Consider the following 24,912-nt stretch of genomic DNA (forward strand, 5'->3'; position numbering starts at 1 on the left):
GGACGGCATGCGGAGTTGCTCCGTGATGTACCAGCAGTGTGCGGGAGAGCTTCCACTGGTAGTAGATGTTATTCTACTGGAGAAGTTCCGTGAATGGCCGGAGCGTCTTCCTCCACGCTAGGGTGCTCCCTGAGAGGTCGGCCAACACAGTGAGGGGCATATTCTCAAAGTGATATGGTGATTGTCCCTTCAGTGCTGTAAGGACTGCAGTTTTGTCTGACCTGCTTTTAAAACGAACCACCAGGTCCCTGGAGGCCGCTTTCGGGGCTCTGATGGGTTTGGGTATTCGGAATTGGCCTTCGATCGTCACTGCTTTAGCCTGTCGGGGTTGTAATAAGGCCCCTATCAGGCGTCTCACAAAGTGTGGGAGTTCAGCGTCCGGTATCTCCTCCGTCACCCCCCGCACCTTTATTTTATTTTGGCGCCGGGAGTCCTCCTGGGCAGCAAATCGGCGTTCGTGTAGCTGATTTAGGAGTTGTAACTCTTGTACTGTTTGCTGGAGCGAGTTTAGTTGCTGGGAGTGCTCTGTGGTGGTGTGTTCGAGTTTTCCGATGCGGCCTGTGAGGCCCCTCAGGTCCCCGCGGATTGTAGCTATGTCCGCTGAGATGTGCTCTTGGAGTTCGGCCAGCATCTCCTTCAGGTCAGATTTAGTCACCGGGTACGCCTCTGGGCCCTGTGGTCTTCGTATGGGCCTCTCTGGTGCCTGCGGGTATTCTATTTTGGCTCCCAGTGAGTCTTCATCCGAAAAATCAGAGCAGCCATCTTGGGCCCGTTGGTGCCATGTGCCTGCCGCTAAAGATCTCCAATTGTGAGCCTAGGGCTGGCCTTGTCAGGTCTGGGCTTCTTTGTGTTTTCGGCCCATCTTAGTCCTGTTGGCAAGGGTAGTCCCCGTGGACACTGTGGGTGCAGGTAGGCTGATTTCTTTGCCCGATTTTGGTGGGGAGCTCTAGGAACGTGCGACCAGTCGCTGCAGCGGTCAGGCTCTGCCCCCGAACTTTGGCATTTTTAATAGATCCAAAAGGAAAAACATGTGCCATTGTATTCACTACGCAAAATCTGCCAACACTCACTGCTCTTTGTGTCTGTGTGTAACATCTAGGGGAGAGGTAAAGATATGCTGGAAAAAGAGACAGTGAGATAAGATAGTAAACAAGAGATAAGATGGGGAAAGTGACTGAGATACTTTAGTTTCACCTAATTTCTGTATCTCGTTGGGCTGTTACTGTTTACTTTCACATTTTATTTTATTTAGCCTGCTTCTAGCTGTTTTATCTCTGGATATGTCTGTCTGAACACTCAGACCTGTCTGTCTTCTTTTCCATTGACTAGTTATGTTTGTCTCCTTCAGCGCTGCCCACATTTGTCTATCCCAGCCCTCCGTTTATGTATGTCTTTGTCCATCCATGTAGATCACGTTGATCTCCCTCTTCCAGTCTGTCCTCATGCCCAGTTGAAAGGAACAGTGTCAGCACCATAACTTCTATAAACTGTTGCAATGGGTATAGTGCAAGTAAGCTTTAAACTGAGGTCTCGCAGGCACCCATTATTAATCAGCCTTTCCTGATGCAGAATTCAACTTGTGCATCATCAAAATCAATTTTGATCATATGTGGATGGCAGTGATTGGGTGATAGAATCAATTAACTTGTTTTTCACAGTATCAGCTGCTCTAAATTGTGAAATTAAATTAAGTGTGTGTGCATAAACTCATATACATTTTTTCTAGTTATCCCACAGATGTTTTACTATCTGTTATTACTCCTTGACTCAGTGAACAGAGGTCAGTATAACTGAAGGATCAGATGATGGGTACCAGTATGAAGAGGTAATTGTTTTGCTATATTAGTATTTTTAATATTGATTCATGGTATCTGCTGTCTATGTAAAGGTACAATCGTGATAACAGGATTTACTTTTTAAAATATACATATATCAATATAACAACTATAATGCTACAGATCAAATCTTTTGAGCCATGTTAGGCCCATCCATGTGAGAGAGCAGATTGATGATATTTTGGTGGAAGCAAATCCTATTTTTAAAAAGGTTTCTCTTCATTTACACATTGCTAGCAAATATGTTAGCATATAATTTAATACTCTTTAAAAAGAGCATATGTTTTACCTGGCATGACAGGTTTCTTTTAAAACACGACTTTTTTTTACGCAAACAACAAAAATATATGATCACAGTTTGGCTAAAATGTACAGTGATTTACTTTTCATTCTATTTTATAGTTTGTTTTCCATTGCCCTATGCCTATTTTTTTGTACCTCATAGTTTAACAAAAATAGCTAAGCCACTTCTCTGCTCTTTGCAATTGGTTCTAAGCGAGGGAAAGAATTGTCTCGAGATGAAAAATGTACTTGAACATATTCCAGTTTAACAGCTCACCCTCTCCCTTTTTTCAGCAAATTCTATCTTTTGCCAGTTACTAGTCGATTTTATTTTTAAGAAGTGAAATTATAGAATATATTTCTGCGGTATTAATATACTTATTAGGCCTTGTTAGAATGGTATATAACAAAATAAATTCTAAAAATACAAACCGTTAAAAAAAAAAATAAAAAAATAAAAAAAAAATAAGCATTTACAACACGGGTAAGTACTTGAGTTGAAAGGAGAGACGTGATCGCTGTGACCTTGAAGTCGAACATGTTTTTGTGCGACTTCAGCACCAAGGAGAGCATTCGACAAGCTCTAGTTTTACAGAAGATGTGAAGCCTGCTTCTTTGTGATACATATATTCCATTCTCTGTGGTTCGTTGAACTAAAAGGTTACAGGAAATACCCTTTTGAATGCCTGGGTTCTACATTTCAACTACATCAACAAACATATTCACTAATTGGACAACACAAGGTTTTATCAAACTGAGAGGGAACCCCCATGTAGAGGAGTATGGAAAATATTACATCATAAAATGTGTTGAAAGCCACAGGGATGTCACATGTGTGATTTGAATATACGGTAACTTACGCACATGTAATAAACATTAGTCTTGGCTTGATGCAGATGTGGGACTTGCCAGTGCCATTATGTTGATTGATTCTCTTGAAATATTCATCAATGGTTATTGGTTTAAAAGTAATTGTAATTAACTTTTTTTTTCTAAACTAGTTTATTTCTGCACAGCTAAATGATTGAAATCTAATCAATAGCATTTAGATAATGTGCGTGGATGTGATCCATTATACAAATATTGCATGTAGAAAGGACAAGATGGTTTCATTTTGTCTAATATATGCGACATGCTGAAGGGGAACTTTAAAGACAATAATTCTTGTTAATATGAAGCCATATTAAGAAAACATTGTATTCTATCTCTTGCAATAATTCAAATGGCAAGTATGCATGCAACAATAACAATTCTAAATCGCTGCCAACTGTTTTTAATTAGAAAGCTAATCGCTTTTCCAGCAGAGTGGCAGTGAAAAGGTTAAAAATGAATGAATCCCATTACTGCTTTACAGTTTCATATGTTGGTCGAAGCTGCCTTTGTCTGGTCAGGTCTTTTCAATTTCCCTACACAAATTATGCTTTTCACTGAACCGTCTGTATTTTTGATTAACATTCACAGTCACGGTTTTGGAAAAATGAAAATTCTTACTCAGCAAGACATGGTTTAACCTCCTGATTGCTGCAGAATATTTAAAATGTTAGGCATATTATAGCTCCAATAGGTTTCCATAATAACACCCTACATAGAGATGAATTATCAGGGCAGATAATGTGAATGGCATTTTAAAGGTTCTATCAGTTAAACATATTATCTCCTGTCTGTAGGTACCTGCTGATGATGATTTTAGCCTACCAGAAGAGGATGAAGACCTTTTCAGGGCAGTGAGGACAGCTCAAGAACAGGCCGAAGACATTCAAGTAAGCAAATCACCTATAACATTGCTAAAAAGTGACAAGCCTAGTTATCTTCACAAGTTGTTCATAAACGTAACATTCTAACATGGATTTCAATTTTTGAGCCGAAATAACCAAAGTTAAAAACTGCCATTTAAGTCTAAAATGTGAAATTAATTTTGAATTACTTTTTAATCACTGACAATTTACACTAGCGAGTAACCCTTTAATGTAATTAACATTAAAATTAAACCACCTATTGTAATTGTAGTTTGTTTGCTTGTTTTGTTTTAACTGTATACAAGGCACAGCTTGGCACCTGTTGCAAATGAATCTGCATTCCATGATTAACATAAGCATATTGTATCATGGAGAAATGTCCAGCATGTTTGCATGCTCAAGGTTTTGTGGGAAGTTAGAGCCAATTGTGCTCTTCATATTTGCCTTCCCTGCACTTCTATTTCTGGCAAACTCTTCAATAGTATGTACTGGTGTAGCATAATGTCTTTGTTCACATTTTTATAATTTTTGTGCTGAGATTGGAACTTTTATACCCGATGATCATGATATGAGTTAGGAAGGGCTGCACTAGTTCCCAGATCTCGGTTCATGTATTTTAACTTGGCATATAGCTGTTGCAGTATTGCTGTGGCAACTGGGCTCTGTTACACCTTTATTAGAAATATGTGTGGCATGAAATCTTGGACTACCTTCCCTAGATTTATATGAGCACTCATTTAATCGGTTAACACGGTTTAAGTGTTGTTCTGATCTGAAATTTGATTCACTTTTGTACCATCTGTGTACTAAGTAGCATCCCAAATCATAGCAGACAGAGTAAACACCATGTCGACATATTGAATGTGTCACAGTCTGGTATTAATCTGGAAATATGTCCTGATAAAAAATAATAAGTGATAAAACATGTCAATGTTTTCCTTTCACTTATAACTTCGCAAGGATCTTTCAATAAACACCATATGCTGTAACTGCATCACCTCCACCAATAAGGATTTTTGCTGATGTTTTTAGTTAACATTTCTATTGTTTTGCTGTTATTTTGCTTCTCCGCAACAGATGAGATTAGAATAGAAAATGTAAGAGAAGTGTTCAAAGATAGGTCATATGTATGTATATTGTTTACTCTTTTATGCACAGCAAGACATTGATTGATTAGTGTATACTGTGTTTCTTCATGCAGGATTTGTTCATCTTTATTGTGCATATGTTGTACATTTGTACATTATTTCCTTTTTTATGGCAGACTGTGATAATATAACCGTTTCCTTCCAGTACTTAATGTTTCCTGTATCGCTTATTGTTTCCTGTAACTTTCCTGTGTCCTCATACAAAATAAAATCTAATAATGATATGTAAAACATATTAGGTAATTATTTTTACGACCCTGACACGTCGTGTAGATGAAGAGAAGTGTCCTGTAGCTTACTGTAATTGTTTTACTTCCCTCAACCCTCGCCATGTTGCTCTTCTTCCCTCAGCCAACGCTGAACCTCTTCCTTTCGAGGTTGCATCCCAGCATTCGGCTAATGCAAATGTGATTGCACTAGGCGGCGTGCAAGCAATGATGCAGAATGCTTGGTTCTGCCTGTTTTATAAAGTAGCAAAAGCCCAAATCACTTGTGGGCTAAATACATGTATAATATATTGCTGATTATCCAAATTGTGCCCCAACCAATCATCACACACCTATACCTACTTAAGTCCTTCTCTGACAACACTTCCTTGCCCTGTTGTGGTCTTAGTAGCCAGAGAGTTTTTTTTATAGTATTCAGTGTGTTTTTCTTGTTTGAGTTGGCTCTGTTATTTCAACTATTCTTACCTCTGGAATCAATGACCTTGGCTTTGTGTATTCGATTATTCTACCTTTTCCTATCCGTGACCTGTCTCTGATTATCCATATCCTATGTTAGGGCCATATTCTTTGCTCCTTATGTTAAGCCCAGCCACTCTAAGGTCCAGTAATATGTATCTATCTTTTTTATTAATTATTATCTTTAGCTAACTTGACAGTAACTCATAAAGAAATCCGTTCATCAGGAAAAGTTTGTGATGGGCAGTATCGATTGATGATTTGCTTTTGATGAATGCACAACTTGAACTGACCCTTCTACTCTCCTTGGGGAGGGATCCAAGCCATGGCTGCTCAAATAAGAGTTATTTTGGTATTTTGATCACTTCTCCCAGCCTCATTCACAAAATTATGAAATTTACTAAAATGATAGCGGTCACAGTATGGCTATTGGGAATCTGCTGCTAGAGGGTAAACTATTTTCCCCATAAACCCTTGCTGCACAGGGATATGGAATGCAATCAAACACATAGACCAGAATGAGCGGCTCCTAAATGGTAGAGCCTCTTCCTGGTGAATAAGGGGCATTTTTTTTTATTTTTTATAAATTCTTTATTTTTCTTTGACAGAAATGCAAGGATAAAACAGAGAGGGCTTACACAGAAGCCAGGTGTCTTTATATATTCTATGTGTTTACAGAAAGGAAGGTTATTTGGTTAGTGCATTCATCGTTCTTTACATTTGCCGTATTCTGTGATGTATGCCATCGGAATTTTACATATTGTCATTTTCATTTTGTCGTTTTCCTGTCTATTGTTGTGGAATTCTACATTTACTAAGTTTCAGTATTGAGGTCTTCCATTGAGTCAGTTGGTTTCAGAACTGTATGGGTGTAAAAGAGGTTGTGTAGGGGGGGTTTGTGGGGTAGGCAGTCGGGTAATACCTGTGTGTGATAGTTTGCTTGAAATCGCCTTGTGGACGATGATACAGTTTAGTCATATCATATGGTATTCGTCAGGGTTTCAACCATCTTTGATTCCTGATATTCTAAGTTGTTAGGTTTCCTCCAACCAAAAACGGATGCGGCCATGCCAGTGCCACTTTAAGTAGTTGTTTGTCTCCCATCTTAAGATTAGTGTAGAGCCCACAAATATTGGGGTATTGTGATGTAGTGGTGGGCTTAACACAAACTCCACATATTAGTTTGCTGAGATAGGTGATTTTTAAGTAGCTTTGACATTTTTAAATTAGTATTTTTGTTTGTGCACTAATGTGCACTAATTTTGTTTCCTAATCTCTCTTTTAATTTGCATAGTGAATAAGCAAAAAAATAAATAAAAAAAATGTTTGTGTTGTTGCTACAACACCTCTTTATTAGTTGCCATTATGGTTGTCATGGGCTAAGGTTTGCCACAACTGATTGAGACCCTCCCTCTCATCACTTCATTATTTGAAATGTACATTGTTAAATCGTGTTTAACCTCATTGTGCATTAATCATATTGTCATAATGAATTGTAAATCCATATTCAGCACATGTTCTCTTTAACTGCCACCTACATGCAAATGTAATCCTTATACACCACATTTATTATTACGTTATGGCAGAAACGTGACTGTCAACTTGTATTTTTAAACAAAAAATATAAGTACCTAAATATTTCATTAGAAAAACTATTTTTTTTCTTTAAATGTTTGGTTGACTGTATAAAAATATATAAAAGTCAGCACATACATTATTCTGTTATTTCTCTATGTATAGTGTATCATTGTATTGGCTTTTAATTCTACGGCAGGAGGTTATACCCAATGAAATTAGATGTGCAACTCTGCATAATATTGTCCTTTTCTAACCTCGACAATTATTGAGTGATCGGTTTGGAGAGCACTCTAAAAAATAAAAGACTACAGCCACTTTGAGTGTGGTGTCACATTTCATTGTAGAAGAAAATACAGAGAGGATTAGAGGACACAGCACTACAGGGAAAGGGGATACCCAGCACGACTTTCTATATTGATATCACAGAGCTAATTGATTTATTATGCGTTCTCTACTGTCCTGTCTGCTTGAGTAACTGCCCCATCCTTTGCTTTTTGGGTGATATCCGATAAATTTTTTCTTCCTTTATTTTTTTTTTTCTGCGCTGTGGAATCTTGAAACTCCACCAGACTTATCTGGGGCAAACAGCCAGCTCAAGTCTTACTGCAGAGTGTTTTATGGGATTATAAATCGTGCATGGCGATGCATCCAAACAGATTCTCAATTTGTGCATTTACTCTGGGAGCAGATACTCTTTCTTTCAAAGCATCCCCCTCTTGGAGACGTGTCCTTGAAATAAAAGGATGAGCCGTATATGCTGACAGGTTAAATAGATAGCAATAGATGACGACTGAACAAAAAAAAAAAATGAGGGTAACTAAATATTCATGATAACCCTATTCTTATGAGTTGTTTTATCACTGTGAGACATAAAAGAGGAAGATTTGCATAATAATACTAATGAGACATTTGTCACAAACGTGAATGTTAAGCAAGCGAAACTTATTCTATTAAGTTAATGTGATGCATTGATAACACTATATTTGTGTCTGTGGATATAGCTCATTTTTATGTGCTAAAATAGTAACGTGATTTGCTATTGGTGGTTTAGCCTTGCAGAGCTGAATAACCGGAAGCTTAAGATGTGATTTCCAGCTGACTACCATACATACAAATGCTGTATTGTGACTGACTGTATCCAGTCAATCACAATACAATGGAGAGCTAGAAAGGTGCAGCAGGACCTGCAGATAGCCTCTTAACAAGAATTTCAAGAGCATTATTTGACATTCCAAAACATAAGATTTTAGAACACGGAGAAAGTCAATTAAAGTATCATAATCTACTGTTCTGGCACAGTGGTGAATTTAATGTAGAATAGGCCCTGGTGCCCCAAATTGTAAGAAGTCAAACCATTTGAAAATGGTTTGACTTCTTACCTGGGGTCCTCCAGATGCCACTCCCTGTCTCAACTCGTTCCAACAGAGCCCGACACTTTAGGTCTGAGCAAGGCTTGGCTCATTGGCTGAAAGTGGCCAGCTTATTCTCTCAGCCAGTGAGCAAGCTCTCCTTGGCTCAGAAGGAGCTTCCAGCTCTTTGGCTGTTGTTATGGAGGAAGTGACTGGCGCCTGATAAATCACAAGTCAAACCTGTTCTGAAAACACACTGTAGTGGTTTTGGTGCTTGGAGTGTTCATTTAACATGACCTTGAGTTAGGTTTGGGTCTCAAACAAGCATTGAGCAAACATGTGGCATTACAGGGCAAACGTGTCATTTGTGTATCAGGCTGAGCTCGTTCAGAGGGGTAGCCCATATCCAATATGCTGGCAAGTCCTCTATGCATGCTATATACAGCACCTATAGACAAGGATTTTGACCTTCACTGGACCTAATCAGTGAGGTATCTGATACCCCTGTAGGCTCAGTGTGCAGCAAGAACAAAAACAACCTACTTTTTTCCCCAAGTAAGAACATATTGTGCTTTTTTCAGTTACTAGCTGTTTCTGGGGACCAACCATTTATGGGTTCTACTAATCTACTAATAAGAGCATTCTGGAGCGCCCAATATGATTTATGTTCCAAAGAACTTTCCCACGCTTGTAAAATGACACAGAGCACTGTGATTGGATGGCTTGAAATCCATCCAATCAGAGTGCTCTTTGTCATTTTACAAGCGTGGGAAAATTCCAAAGAACTTTCCCACGCTTGTAAAATGACAAAGAGCACTCTGATTGGCTTAAACCCACCAATCAGAGTGTTCTTAGCCTAATTGCAGGGCGGGGCAAGGCTTTATAAGCCTTCCCCCGCCCTGCGGAGCTCAGTCTGCGCGGAGCCCTCCATGGGTGAAGATGGATTATTTTTTTTGCGCTCTTTTTTTTTTTTTTTTTTAATTGCGTCGGTTATTATGGATTTTTATTTGGCCTTTTTTGGGGCTGAAGAAAGAAGATTTTAGAAGAAAGAAAACATCGAATGGTAAGTTGATTTTATCTTATTTTTTCTTTTTTTTTTACAGGTTTTTAGTTAATGGTCCCCCCTCATTATTTTTAGCGTGAGGGGGGTAGGTAGGGAGATATTTTTTTTTTTTTGGGGGGGGGGGGGAAGGGTTAACTAGGGTCCCCCCCCTTTGTATTTAGGGCCCCCACCCACCGCTCAGGGGTGGGGGCCGGGGGGGACAATAGGTCCCCCCCCTTATTGATAAATTTAGGGCCCCCACCCGCCGCTCAGGGGTGGGGGCCGGGGGGGGGGACAGTAGGTCCCCCCCCTTATTGATAATTTTAGGGCCCCCACCCGCCGCACAGGGGTGGGGGCCGGGGGGGGGACAGTAGGTCCCCCCCTCATTGATAATTTTAGGGCCCCCACCCGCCGCTCTGGGGTGGGGGCCGGGGGGGGCAGTAGGTCCCCCCCCTCATTGAGAATTTTAGGGCCCCCACCCGCCGCACAGGGGTGGGGGCCGGGGGGGGGGACAGTAGGTCCCCCCCCCCCCTCATTGAGAATTTTAGGGCCCCCACCCGCCGCACAGGGGTGGGGGCCGGGGGGGGGACAGTAGGTCCCCCCCCTCATTGATAATTTTAGGGCCCCCACCCGCCGCACAGGGGTGGGGGCCGGGGGGGACAGCAGGTCCCCCCCCTTATTGATAATTTTAGAAAGCGAGCTGAGCTGTCAGTCAGACAGCTCAGCTCGCGAACGCGCATTCCGCGCACATGCGCGGTAAAGCGCTCATGTTCTTCATAGGGCGGCATTCAATGCCGCTCTATGAAGAACGCGATTGGTGCAGCGCGAAGCCGTCCCATTGGGCCCCGCGATTTCGTCATTTTGACGAAAAAGGGGGCGCGGCCTAGCGGGGAGCTCGGCGCTGGAACGGAGGTAAGTTTTTAATATAAAAACACCTCGAATTTTTTTTTTAATGAATGAAAGTACATATAAAAGCAAGAAGGAAGGCTGGGGGACCTGTCTTTCTTGCTTTTATATGGTGACTATAGAGTCCCTTTAATTATAGGATGGTTGGAATTGGCCCTTTATATTTCATTAGATGTTGTTTCACTTTTGCATGAGAAGTAGTCCTGCTAATTTGACTATTTTCAGAAAAAGTTAAATTGGAATCCCAACAATGTCTTAATGCAGGGGTCCTCAAATTCCGCCCCCCCCCCCCCCCGCCAGATGTTGCTTAACTACTACTCCCATGATTCTTTGAATTACATAGATAGCCAGAGAATCATGGGAGTTGTAGTTCAGCAACATCTGGAGGGCCGGAGTTTGAGGAACTCTGTCTTAATGCATGGAAAGAATAAGGGGGGCAGGCATTCTATTGGTGAACTTCAGGGTGAAACCAAGAACAGAAAATAAACACATCACTAACTAGGCATGTTTTAGTTGTATACACTGTAATCCTCTTATTGGCCATAAAACTCAATGCGTTCTAGAGTTCTACAGATTTATGAAGCATAATTCTTACAGTGCCTTAGAATGTTACTGCTTAATCCCATTTAATCATGCATATAAGGATATATAGTGGAGTCTCAATGCTGAAAAGTACTGTTTTGCCTGATTGCCATTCTAATTGCAGGAAAGTATTTTACTACTTAATTTTATGAGGTGCAGCTACTGGATTTAGTGCTAATTTATGAGAGTTAAAAATCTGTTTGCAAATTGGGAGCAAGAGGATGACTGGTTAATTAGGTATTGAGGATTTCATTAACTACTTCAACAGAATTGTTCCCATTAAATAGACATGACCATTAGTCTCCTTTCTGATATTGAAATAGCTACTCTGAGCTTTGGGATTTTCAAGATTAATTTTCTGTTTGTCCGTGAATGACCATCTGTTCCTTAGAAGAATGTTTGTTTATTCTTGGTTGTGTTATAACTGGAATGCCATATATCTTTTGGATGACTTTACAGGTTAATGTTGGAGGAACCCAAACAAATTAATTCGGGATAATTAATAATTACTGATGCTGTAAACATTTTCCAGTGTATATATAGTTTGTTCTGGCTTTTCTGTGTACTGTTAATTGTTTACTGTGAAATACATCTAATGGACATATTTATATTATAATATTGCACCTTTTACAGTTTTTTTAAAAATTATTTTTATCCTTATATTTTTACATTTTTAAACTCTTTATTATTTTTATTGTGTGAAGAAGAGAACAGTATGCTTGTAGCACCCCGACAGCGCTAACAAGCAATGCATTAACGTACAGAAATATACAGTGTCATGGTATGAGATAGTCACACACATTTAAAAAAAAAAAAAAAAAAAGAAGAAACAGGCTGATATATGGTTCGCTTGTAAATTATATAGAGGGCTCTTTAGATAATCACTGCATACATGTTTAGGTTAACTCGCGTAGTCACAGGCTTGTTCAACGTGTCTTAAGTGATAATATAGCAGACTTATCAAGACATGTCAGGAGTATATGAGGCGGTATCCTATACGATAAACTTTGACATGTGGATGGTTTTAATGAAATAAATGGCAAAACAGGCTATGGAAGCGGGATTAAGGCAAAACGATTAGTAGGAAACCAGCTAAACTAGAATCAGTGTGTGTATCTAGCGGTGTTGGCTAGACCAGTAGACCGATCTGCATGTATAACATCCCTGCTGTTAAGGGTCTCGATGGGTTGGGTTAAGACTTAGTAGTGTGCTAAGGCTAGGCTCATTTTAAGTGTGTATGTACATCTAATTGCAGGTATTAGTGGTATTCCTGGACCTAGTCCATGCCAACATGTTTATTATATGTGGGGCGTTCTGATCTGCACTGAATGACTTCTTCTAGCTTTGGCAGTACTGTAGTACTTCCCTCTAATTGCTTATCTGAGGTGTCAGCTACGCCGGTATACGTGGGAACTTGCAGAGTATAATTATGCTAGCATACATCTAGATTGAGGGAGGCAAGAAAATGAACATGGGGGATAAAGATAAACCTCTAGCCAACGTTGGTGTTTACGAATGTCATTCTAGTCCTTGCTCTTTAGGCGTGGAGTAGGCTTGTCAAAGAGGCAGATTGATTAGCCTATGCCTGACACCGGGTGAGTGTAGCAACACCGTCTCGGTCCGTCTAGGTCTGTTCCCCAAGAGGCTCCCGAACCGCCATTTTGGGGATAGCGAGGTTGTAGTTGCGGTCTGCCAACTCTGGCTGTCATCCTTTGCCTCGCATGTGTATGCTTCTGGGTGGGTGATTTTGGAGGCTTGATGTTCCCCCTCCGGGTTCTCAGCCTGGGAGGTTGGCAACGGGCTTTGGGTTTTACCAGACCTGGCTTTTCCTTTGCTGGCTTTGCATTTTTGGTTGCTCTTGGTGGTTTCTGTTGGTCGCCCACGGAGTGGTTTAGCTTGACCGGGTGTGAGTTTCTGTGCTCCACTTGTCCTTGTGTCGCTGCTAGGTTACGATCCCTTCTGCTCTGCAGCTTTTGCCAGAAGCTGCGAAAGAGTTCGTCCAGGCACTGTTCCAGTGGCAGTTGCAGGCTGTATGGCACTGCTGCTGCCATCTTAGCTTCTTTGACGCTGCTTTGTGTTTGCATCAGGGGCTGGTTAGTGATTAAATTCCGCTTGTAGCTGGTGTGTACCGGGATAACCCCCTACGGCTGGGGGGGGGGACAGGGTGTCCAGGCTCTTTGGCATTTCCAGCCGGTCTGGTAGCCGGGAGATCGGCCGCGTCTCCCACACTCACCCCCGACTGTAGGCCGCAATTCACTGTCGGGCTTAGCTTGTCCGATCGGGCTCAAAGTCTGCCCGTTTCGTGAACCGGGGTGTCGCCTGTCCTCCGCTGAGTTAGATCTGCTTAGTTGTCGTGGGAAAGGTTACAATATTGTCGCCCTCATTGGATTCTCGGTCGGAGCGCGCGGTTCATGCGGCCATGCTGCTTGGCGGTCAGACCCCGCCCTATCCCTATATTTTTAATGGACAACTTCACTATATCAGTTTTAACTTTAAAGTGAACCTGTGATGACAGGTTCACCTTAACATACATTATTTCATTGCTTTATGCATTGAATAGAGATGTATCTCTGATCCAGCTCTACCATGTCCTCTTCTTTGTGGGTGTTACTGTTGAGCTTATACTACCTATGGGGTATTGAGTTATGTACATACTAGTCCCTTCTAGCTATCTTTCTATAGGATCCTGGACTCTATTTGCAATGCTTTGTGCATGCCATTTATTATATACATATTCTTCTTTTTTGAGAGTCCGGAAGATATTGATTCATCCACATACTTATGGTGCACATTCACAAATTATCTAGTACTTCTTTTGCAAGTGAATTGATCATTTGAAGTACTATTTGCCTGCTGACCGCACTAGTGGGCAGCTGGCAAGTGGTTAAAACCTTTGGGTCTCTGAGGGATAATTATGTGGTGGCTGACCATCACTTGCTAGGCAGCCACCACATTAAAAAAGTAAAAAGGCCTATGGGAGTCGATAGGACCACCATATTTCTATAAGGGAGGTTATAAACCCCCCTTAGTCGCCATCTGCTGCATTGCATTTGCTGCATGGGCATATCTACTAAATGCAGTTATAAAGAAAGCCCTATTCCATGGTAATGGGGCCTGTGAAAATATCATAGTCTCCTCCATGCCGCCACCCAATGCCCACAGCTCCCGTGCCCTGTCCCCAGCTGTGGGCATTGGGTGGGGAACTTAAAATTAAATAAAGGGATGTAAGCAGATCGCAGTCCACCACCTGTTTCCCACCTTTGGCCAGCAGATGGGGCCTATTAAATAAACATAAATAAAACATGGGGGGGGAGGGGGAAATCCTAATGATCTACCTATGGTCAGCGGGTGGTTTCTGCAGATTTTATATCAAGGGGGAACTAATGTTCCCACCCCAGCCCTGACCCAACAGCAGCAGGTGGAGGCTCCATTTAGAATATGAAGGGGGGAACCTAATGTTTCTGCCCCAGCCCCCACTCATTATTGACAGGTGGGGCCTCTAATTATAATCTAAATGGGGGGCTGAACAAGCCTAAATTTTGACATACAGTTTGGGGTGGACATTCCATTGTCCACCACTTCAAAATTACCATTCCCAACCCCCTGGGTAACTTTGGGTCCCCAGTCCCCTAGCAACCACCCTTTAAATAAATTGAATAATTATCAGTGTGGTATGTTCATGATTCAGGAAGCTTCATCATTCTTGAAATGTGATATGTTACAATTTTAAATATAGCCGTCCTAATGCTCTTAAACCAGGGGTGCTCCTCCCATCTTACAGGCCAAACACAACCATCAAATATATACTAGAAGTGTGGTCTAGCAACTTCATATTAGAAAGTTGAGCCAATATAACTGAAATAGCTTAGCTTCTCTATGATTGCACTCAAAACTAATTTTATCGATGTCAGTTGGTGCATCTTAGACTTGTTGCACAAACTTAATGTTAGAGAAAAAGATGTCGTCCATCAGTCCCAATGCCTCTTACGTGTGGCTAACCCAAACTCCAGAAAGTCCTCTGTTCTCCTGATGACATCTTGTGATATTGTATATCTACAGATACTACACAGAAGTAATTGTAAAGGCTGGTATACATTTCTCAAATCTCTCCCCATATTATTTCTGGTCATTAAATAACCCCTATACCGGTCAGGTTATTCTAGTCATTTGACTAGAAAGCTCTTTTCAGGACTAGTGCAGATTCAATTAGTTTATCTATTATGTAAGGGTTGTCTAATGTGTGGCCTGCGACCTGTACAAAATATTTAAAGTGGCCCTCAACTACCAAAAGTTTGAGCACCCCTTCCTTAAGCCTTATACTGGACATCTAAAACAAATGGCTAAATATATCAACTATTGGTGGCCCAACCCTACTTTTTTTTTTAATTAATTCTTTATTTTAAGTTTTTATATACATAACATGAAATAAATATATGTAACATAGTCAACCTAGACCATCTCGAGATGTTTAAAACATTACTTTGCATACATTGACATAGGTCTCTCTCTAGTTTGTTTACCTAGGGGCATCGTTCGGTGTCCACCGTTGGCCCTGAACGACCACTAGCCGAGGCACCTTTCTGGGTCCTGTTGGAGTCATGATGACCTCCTGGTTGGAGCAACACCAAGGAACCCCTATTTAATTAACTGAATACCGTTTCATTTAATGATTTTAGTGTTGTGTATTACAATGTATCCACAGTCGGCATCATTTCATTTTAATACATTTTTGTGTCGATTAAATAAAGTTGCTTTTTTTAAAAATCTTTTAAAATTGTATTTATTTTATTATTCTCATCCATTGTAAATATCTTGTAGCAAATGCCTCAAATACTATTTGTGTGAACTTGCATACTTGCACATTACAGCATGTTGTGAACTCTCTGGGCTGCTATTTTGAAATCTAAATCTCAGTTAGGTTTCCAGTACTTATTAAATATAAGAAAGTAGTACCGATTACTTGATGATAAAATACTTATTCAAAACTATTTTGTACTTGCAATTAACAAATTCCTTAAAACTATGTTAATTATGTTGAACTAATTGTGGTTTACTTGCAAACCCGTTGATGGATGGATGTATATTACATGGCACATTATTACCAGAATTAAAGTTATGTTTTTTTTTTGTATATAATAGGCATTGTAGACTTACCCTCTACTACATTCATGTCTCTTTTACTCTGTCTATTGCAGTTGGCAACATCCCCGCTAATCGCAACAAGATCCGACTCTCAAAGGCCTGAAGTGGTGGATGATTTTCTTCGAAATTTCTTGATAAAAATGGGAATGATGAAAACCTTGGAATGCTTTCAAACAGAATGGTACATTTTGGTGCAGTTATGTAAATAGTCCTGGAAACCAGTAAATTTGTGTGAATTCCTCTATTGTGTATGGTAATATGACGGTCCACATATACAGAAATCAAACCATTAGATCTTCTCAGTTTGATAGATGTAGATAACCTTTTTTAACTCATTTTAGGTATGGCCTTCTCTTAAAATGTGCTAAAGGTAGGGTTAGGTGCTAATATGGCAAGTTAAAAACTTAATTATTAATCCCATTGTATTTATATTGCACGTACCCTACATGTGAAAAAGGACATACCTTGTGTTTATAACTGGAATCCCAGTGTATGAGCTCCCTACGTGTAAATGTAGGAAAGCCACTTACTCGTTACCTTTTGTCTCACCGTTATATTTGCTTTAATAGTATTCTATTTCCATTACCTCTGATTTAAATCCAACATGTGCATTGGAGTTTTATGAGTTGTCTTGGTGAGGTTGCTGCAATATAAAAAAAATCTAAGTTATGATTATAGTAGTAGATTAAATGAGCACTGTACCTGCTTCATCTCATTGAAGGGTTTTAGTGTCTGAAGTCCCCTGGTGCTGTCCTTCCATTCAGTGTTTTGATTCTATTTATTTGAATCAATGCATCTCAATGGGTAGCATTCAGTGTCTCCGTGCAGAGCATGGTCCATGCGAGTGACAGCCAGTAGAGCTGTTACTAGGCATTAATGTAAACACTGCCCTTTTCTGAATAGGTGGCATTTACCTTGAAAAGCTTGCAGGGACAGGCTATCGACATCAGAACTATTACATTAAAGGGATACTATAGTGCTAAGAAAACAAAACTGTTTTCCTGGCACTAAAACTTCCTACAGTGCCCCCTCACTCGAGCCCCTACTCCCACTTTTCAGTCACTTACCTGAATACAGTGCGATGCCATTCGGCGCTGGGTCGGGCTCTGCCCACGCTCCTCCCTCGCCAACGTCAGCTGATGTGCATGTGTGGCAAGTGCTGCGCTCGCATTAGGATTCCCTATAGGAAAGCATTGTTTTAATACTTTCCTTTGGGGATTTGATTGACGCTGGATGTCCTCACTCGACTTTTGGTCGCCTAACCACCCGGAAGTCCCTCTAGTAGCTGTCTGGTAGACAGCCACTAGAGGTGGAGTTAACCCTAAGTGATAATTATTGCAGTTTCTCAGAAACTGCAGTAATTACCACTGTATGGTTAAGGGACATGGGACATTGCACACAAACACTTAATGAGCTGAAGTGGTCTAGGTGCGTATAATGTCCCTTTAAGCTGTAGTGGTTCTGGTGACTATAGTGTCCCTTTAAACTGCTTGAAAATGTAATAATACTGAATGAAGGAATAGCTTAAGAGGACTCCAGGCACTAGTGATATTAAATGGTTAGTGTCTACGGTGTACCTTTTAATGCTTGCCAACTGTATTCCCATTGGCTGCTATGGTTTAGAATGTGTTGTTTATTTATAACTGTATTTTGTTTGTGTAGGAAAATGCAGTTTAACGTAACAAAACTGGTTGCTATATATTTATTGTTTGTAGACCCATAAACAATGAATTATGCTGAATTTATAACTTGTTCAGTTAGGATGATTTTCCAGTTTCTTTTTCGGCATAAATTAAGAAACATGTTTGTTAGTTAACTGCTTAGTGCATAAACAGCAATGTGTGCTTAATGAGCAAATCTTTCCCTTACTTCCAGCTATAATCTATATTCTCAGCCATTCTATGTATTAAATTGTAGTGCGCTCTAGGAATGTGAAGCCATAAGGAATTAACATTTGCTAGTGAAGCTGTCTCCTCCCCCACCCCCCCCCCCCTTTTCTTCTCACTTGATACATAAAGGAATTATTAATTTGTGCGATCAGAGAACATATGCATGCATGACACTGAACTATTGTTTAATTGTCACAGCAAATACAAGGCCTGCTTATTCTTTCTTTAGGTATGAAATGAAGCAGAAAGGCCTCCTGAAGCCCGAAGCAATTGGGTTTGTCCCAGATGTCTACATCCATAACCAGCTGCTGGATACTGAAATAAAGAATCTAAAGAAGGAAGTGGAAACCTATAAAACAGTAGCAAGGTACATTAGAGATCTCTTTATCATAAGTCATATGTCCAGATCCTCTTATGCATGCCAAATAAATTACCTACTGCATTCACATTTCATAAAGTGCTTCTTTGGGTGGATTTTGAATGCAGAACTGCTCTTGCGAAATTATAGCCACTACTATAGGATCATGCATTAAAATGCCCCATACATTCTTTAGGAAAGAGAATACATACTGATCTTCATTCAAGACGATTATTAATGTTAACGGAAAAGCCCTCATCAAAATCTTTCTGTACCCAAAATATTGGACTTAAAATGTGTGCTAATACGTAAACATTTGGGGTACACCCACATTTATTTTTACTGAACATTCATCCTCCTCTTCTGTCTAACAGTACAACATGTAAAACAAAAAACAAGCATGTACAGAAAACCCAGACCTTTTTTTTTTTTTTTTTATTCCCCCACTTCAAACTTGGCTTAAATATGTACATATTTTTCAGAATTTCTCTGTATGCCTAAGTGGCATTGTAGTGTTGGTCGTTCTGTTTCAGTACACACTAAAAAAATATATAGGAAAAAGACTTTACCAAGGTGTACAATGCATAAAAACATACTAAATGTATTTATATTTAAATGGACACTGTTGGCACTGTAGCCATTAAATCTCATTTAATTGTTTTTTAGTGCCTAGTGTTCCATGGCACTTTCCCTCCATTTAATGTTAAACCATTGTTGAGCAGTTTAAAAGTAATGCTTCCTGGTCAAGCAAAGCCCAGCCCCCTACTGGAGGTATAGCTAAGGCAGAGATTGCACACTTCCTGCAAGACATACCAATTCATACCTCAAATGTGCATAGTGATAGGCTGGAAGCTTTCATATGATACTCTCAGCTGATCACAGCTGTCAATTGCTGCTCAGGCTAATGCTCCTTTATTAGCAATACTAGCACAGAGGGGGTAGACTTCAGGAGCTTTTTGGAGCTGTTTAGTTTTTGACCCAAACATATTTTACACATCTTTGAGGTTTATGATGACTTGGCTGTAACACCCCTGGGCATACCCTATGTCCAGGGTAAGTTTGCATGTACATTTCACTCAATCTGCTATGATCAACTGGCATATTCCATAGCGACCTCTATACTGCCATGTGTGGTCCAGTGGGAGAAAGATCTTTTCAAAGAGTTTGAATTGTCAACTTGGATGAGAGCAATTTCTCATATGAAAGGGACATAATAAAATAGAACCCATTGGAAAACGAGTTGTAAAATTTGAATCCACTGGTACATGGTACTGCAGTGCCTTGCTAAGATGCTTGAGGTGCGAGGTATCCATTGGATAATCTTTACATATCTTTTGTCTCTTTGGTCCTTCTTCTTACTCAACTAATTTGAGCAAGACATCCGAGATATTATAAGACTGTTAATGCAAACTCACCTACCCCTCCTCCCTGAACATCACGCAGTGGATATTATTCCCAACATTCTTGAGGGTATTTTTAAAAGTATGGCTTTGCATTATTGGTAACAGCCTAAATTTTGGTAGCAGCCCACACTTCTTAGTAGAACTAGTGTGATTGAGATCCATACAATTACATACGGCTGCTTTACACTTACATGGTGGAATTGGCACAAGCTACAACATGACTAATGACCCTTGTATTGCTTGTCTACTCTTTGCTCTTATGTCATCTTGTATGCTAATAGATCATTGTAAGCATTGTCTCACATCTATGTATGAATATACTTAATTATCTCCGTGGTGATCTGTGACCTGGTTTGTTGCATATTGTTTTTTCTTCTTCCCTAATATATGTACTTATTTGCCTTGTATGCCTTTTTGAAATCTTTTATTAAATATTTATATACATTTAATAAACACAACATAAAAAACTGTTTAAGACTGCAAGGAGGGATTTGGGGGACTGCAGACACTATAACTACTTTAATGAAGCAATTACAGTGCCAGCAGTGGCCCTTTAAATAAAAACAAATTTAGCATTATCTATAAGGAGTTTGTAGCTTGGATCTATATTGATTTACTATATTGAATATCTGGACAACTACAAGTTCTGCCCCTCACTGAAATTGGCTGATGCATATTGCACAGTTTGATTATTACAATTTAGCGAAATGAGGCATTACATTTGCCAGTCTCACTGAAATATTTGACTTTCCTGATAGTTTGTGTATTGGTGTGTAAACTACATATATAACTAGGCTTTTTATTAGCATACAAACATGTTTAATACATGTGTAAACTTGTATTTGTTTATTAATTATAAAGATATCCTTTGAGACACTAGCATACAACAAATATTGTACTGCTCCTAGTTGAGGGTTGGAAGAAAAGCAAAAAAACTTTAAAAATTATTATGTTTTTATTTTATTTTTTGCCATATCACCTAAAATATAGCAATTTTGGTGAATATGCTTGTTCTGTATTATGACTTTATTGTGATTTGAAAGGATCATATATCAAGGTAAGTGAAATCTGCAGTCGGAGTGACAAATACCCCAGCTATTTATTTATGAGTAACACTGTTCATTCCTAGGAAAATGTCACAAACTGCTGCTTCGGTATCATATTATTTAATCTTAAGTGAAAAACACCCACTACAGCAGCTCAGATTTCTTCTCCTCTCCGTGCCGAGAAATGAAATACCATCACTTGAAAATGAAAACCACAAATTAATGGATTAGAAGGAGTGCAAGGTCGGAAAATGATTGCTCTCTGCCCAACTTTGTGTGGCTTTTGGAAAAACCCATTACTTAATATAGAAAAATAACTTCTCATTAAGCTGCTAAGGGGCACATCTAGATTGTCAGTGTGGAGCTATTTCAGCCATCGTATTGCAGAAACAAACGCTCTGAAATATGTCCGCAGCATTGAAATATTAAGAAAGAAACTGCCTTTGATATTCTATCTTCATCACACATTTTTTATGGTTTTTAATAATCTTTAACCTGGCTTTTTAAAGATTCTTAGATGTAACTGCTTAAGTGATCATAATTTATATTGCACAGATACGGTATATTGATTAGCTATTTCATTTAAAAACAAAATCATCTTTGTTACATATGCATTTTGTGAACAGACTGCAAATTTAATACAGGAGTTTATTTTTATTTTTTTAATATAAATCAATAAATAAAAACAATACTTCGTAGCATTACATTTAACATGAGTTTGAATTGTGCTATTTTATTAAATGATCATGATCTTATACTAAATTGAACAGGCAAGGAATTAATTTACAGGGTTTTAAAGGGGTATCCCATTGCATTATAATTTCTGTAACACAAAGCACATTTTTGCAAAGTGATAAGGCATGCTTTGCATTGAAACCTGAATCGTGTGCCGCCCTTGTGTTGACTCAATTCACCCTCTCCGTTATCAATTCCGAATTCACAGACACCGCTTGTGCATAAACAGTCTGGCTTCTTATTTTAATACTTTGAATGTGATGGAATGTTCAAGTAGTGTGAAGCTGGCACTGGGGCTGTCATCAGGATGGGGCTTTTTAGAGCCCAGTTGTATATTTATCTAGCATACTTGGAAACTTGATCAAATGTTATAAAGCAGAGGTAGGCAACCTTCCAGTAGTACTGTTCCAAAACAAGATTTTGAAGATTCTTGGCGTGCTGATCCTATTTATTTTTTTAAATAGAGGTGTGATGAAGTACCGAGTGCTGGAATGAAGTAATCTGAGATCAATTCCTCTCAATGCTGCAAACGCGGAAATTGAGGATTGCCTTTCACTATTTGCAATCACCATTCTATTTGCACAAGGGAGTACTGATAGGTCACAGCCTGTTTGCCTTTGGCAGCCTGGAGTGCCTTGCAAAGAGTGCCATAGGTTGCTGAACCCTGTTATAGAGGTTTATCCCCTTCTAGATACATGACATGTGTGACATGTCATGATTCCCTTTTATTCCAGAAGTTTGGTCCTTAAGGGGTTAAAGTGACACTGTCATGGGTGCATCCAATTTTTTTTTTCTTAAACCCACCTCCTGACCACACTACATCTAATTGGCCCCCTAGTCACCCCCCAAATGCTCCTAGACCCCAATTTCACATTTTTTTTTCCAACTGTATTTTGTGCGAAGACCTAGGGGCTGGGCGCTGCCAGCTTTATGTGGGCAGATGATGGCCTTGTGCCCACACTAGATAGCGCTATGAAATTCCTGTGCATGCCCAGTTAAACTCGAAACAGCCTGTGGCTGCTCACTGGTGTAAAAACAAAAAAAAAAACTCTCCCCAATAAAGTATCCCATTGTGGGGCATCTACTCAAATAAATAATTGGGGGACATAGTGTCCCCCCATGTCCTGTGAATGGGGGCTATTAATCTAAACAAGGACCTGGAGTGGGGGCCCCAAGTGTCAATGGGGGGACCTATTGTCCCCCCCTTGCCCCCACCCATGATGGACGGGTGGAGGCCCTAAATGACAATAAGGGGGACCTGCCCCCAACCATGAGCCGTGGGTGGGGGCCCCAAGTGTCAATGGCGGGGAGGACCTACAGTGAGGGGGAAAAAAGTATTTGATCCCATGCTGATTTTGAACGTTTGCCCACTGACAACGGAATGATCAGTCTATAATTTTAATGGTAGGTGTATTTTAACAGTGAGAGACAGAATAACAACAACAACAAAAAAAAAACAAGAAAAATGTATGTCAAAAAAGTTATACATTGATTTGGAAACTTAGTACTTGGTGGCAAAACCCTTGCTGGCAATCACAGAGGTCAGATGTTTCTTGTAGTTGGCCACCAGGTTTGCACACATCTCAGGAGGGATTTTGTCCCACTCCTCTTTGCAGATCCTCTCCAAGTCATTAAGGTTTCGATGCTGATGTTTGGCAAGTCGAACCTTCAGCTCCCTCAACAGATTTTCTATGGGATTAAGGTCTGGAGACTGGCTAGGCCACACCAGGACCTTAATGTGCTTCTCCCTGAGCCACTCCTTTGTTGCCTTGGCTGTGTGTTTTGGGTCATTGTCATGCTGGAATACCCATCCCTTACCTATTTTCAATGCCCTGGTTGAGGTTCTCACCCAAGATTTGACGGAACATGGCCCGCCCATCGTCCCTTTGATGCTGTGCAGTTGTCCTGTCCCCTTAGCAGAAAAACACCCCCAAAGCATAATGTTTCCACATCCATGTTTGACGGTGGGGATGGTGTTCTTGGGGTCATAGGCAGCATTCCTCCTCCTCCGAACACAGCGAGTTGAGTTGATGCTAAAGAGCTCGATTTTGGTCTCATCTGACCACAACACTTTCACCCAGTTCCCCTCGGAATCATTCAGATGTTCATTGGCCAACTTAACATGGGCCTGTACATGTGCTTTCTTAAGCAGGGGAACCTTGCGGGCGCTGCAGGATTTCAGTCCTTCACGGCGTAGTGTGTTACCAATTGTTTTCTTGGTGACTATGGTTCCAGCTGCCTTAAGATTATTAACAAGTGTAGTTCTGGGCTGATTCCTCACCTTTCTCATGATCATTGAAACTCCACGAGGTGAGATCTTGCATGGAGCACCAGACCGAGGGAGACTGACAGTTATTGTGTTTCTTCCATATGCGAATAATGGCGCCAATAGTTGTCACCTTCTCACCAAGCTGCTTGGTGATAGTCTTGTAGCCTATTCCAGCCTTGTGTAGCTCTACAATCTTGTCCCTGACATCCTTGGACAGCTCTTTGGTCTTGGCTATGGTGGAGCGTTTGTAATCGGATTGATTGCTTCTGTGGACAGGTGTCTTTTATACAGGTAAAAGGCTGAGATTTGGAGCACTCCCTTTAAGAGAGTGCTCCTAATTTCAGCTCGTTACCTGTATAAAAGACACCTGGAAACCAGAAATCTTGCTGATTGATAGGGGATCAAATACTTATTTAACTCGTTGACATGAAAATCAATTTTGTAACTTTTTTGACTTTTTTTTTTATTCTGTCTCTCATTATTAAAATACACCTACCATTAAAATTATAGACTGATCATTTCTTTGTCAGTGGATAAACGTTCAAAATCAGCAGGACATCAAATAGTTTTTTTTCCCCTCACTGTATTTCCCCCATTCCTCCCCCTTGTCCCCCTCAATAACGGTGCTCTGATAGGTATATAGTGAGCCTTACTTGATTGGTTACTTGCAAGGCTCAAGATTTACCTATTAGAGCACTCTTATTAGTTGGCTAATCAGAGCGTTTTGAGTCAAATTGCCAGGCGTGGGAAGACCTTATAAGCTTTTCTCCGCCCTGCGGATCTCAGTCTGCGCGGTGCCCTCGCTGGGTGAAGATGGATTCAATTCTTTTTTTAGCAACAGGATTTTGGGGGGGGGATTTTTTTTTTTTTTTTTTTTTTGCGCTCAGGTCTTTTTTTATTTTATAAGTTTGATGGGCTTTGTAGATTTT

At 40.2% G+C, this 24,912-nt stretch overlaps 1 protein-coding gene across 1 annotated transcript in view; it reads left to right on the forward strand.

Annotated features, from left to right (window-relative positions):
* The window catches only part of SPAG16 (sperm associated antigen 16), a 969,244-nt gene that overhangs the window by 11,550 nt on the left and 932,782 nt on the right, over positions 1-24,912 (forward strand). The window contains exons 2-5 of the mRNA XM_063429964.1: positions 1,779-1,825; positions 3,785-3,877; positions 16,337-16,464; positions 18,402-18,539. Coding sequence (XP_063286034.1) covers positions 1,779-1,825; positions 3,785-3,877; positions 16,337-16,464; positions 18,402-18,539 — 406 coding nt within the window. The remainder of the gene's footprint in view (positions 1-1,778; positions 1,826-3,784; positions 3,878-16,336; positions 16,465-18,401; positions 18,540-24,912) is intronic.

This window comes from Pelobates fuscus, chromosome 8 (genome assembly GCF_036172605.1).
Source record: "Pelobates fuscus isolate aPelFus1 chromosome 8, aPelFus1.pri, whole genome shotgun sequence".
Taxonomy (NCBI): domain Eukaryota; kingdom Metazoa; phylum Chordata; class Amphibia; order Anura; family Pelobatidae; genus Pelobates; species Pelobates fuscus.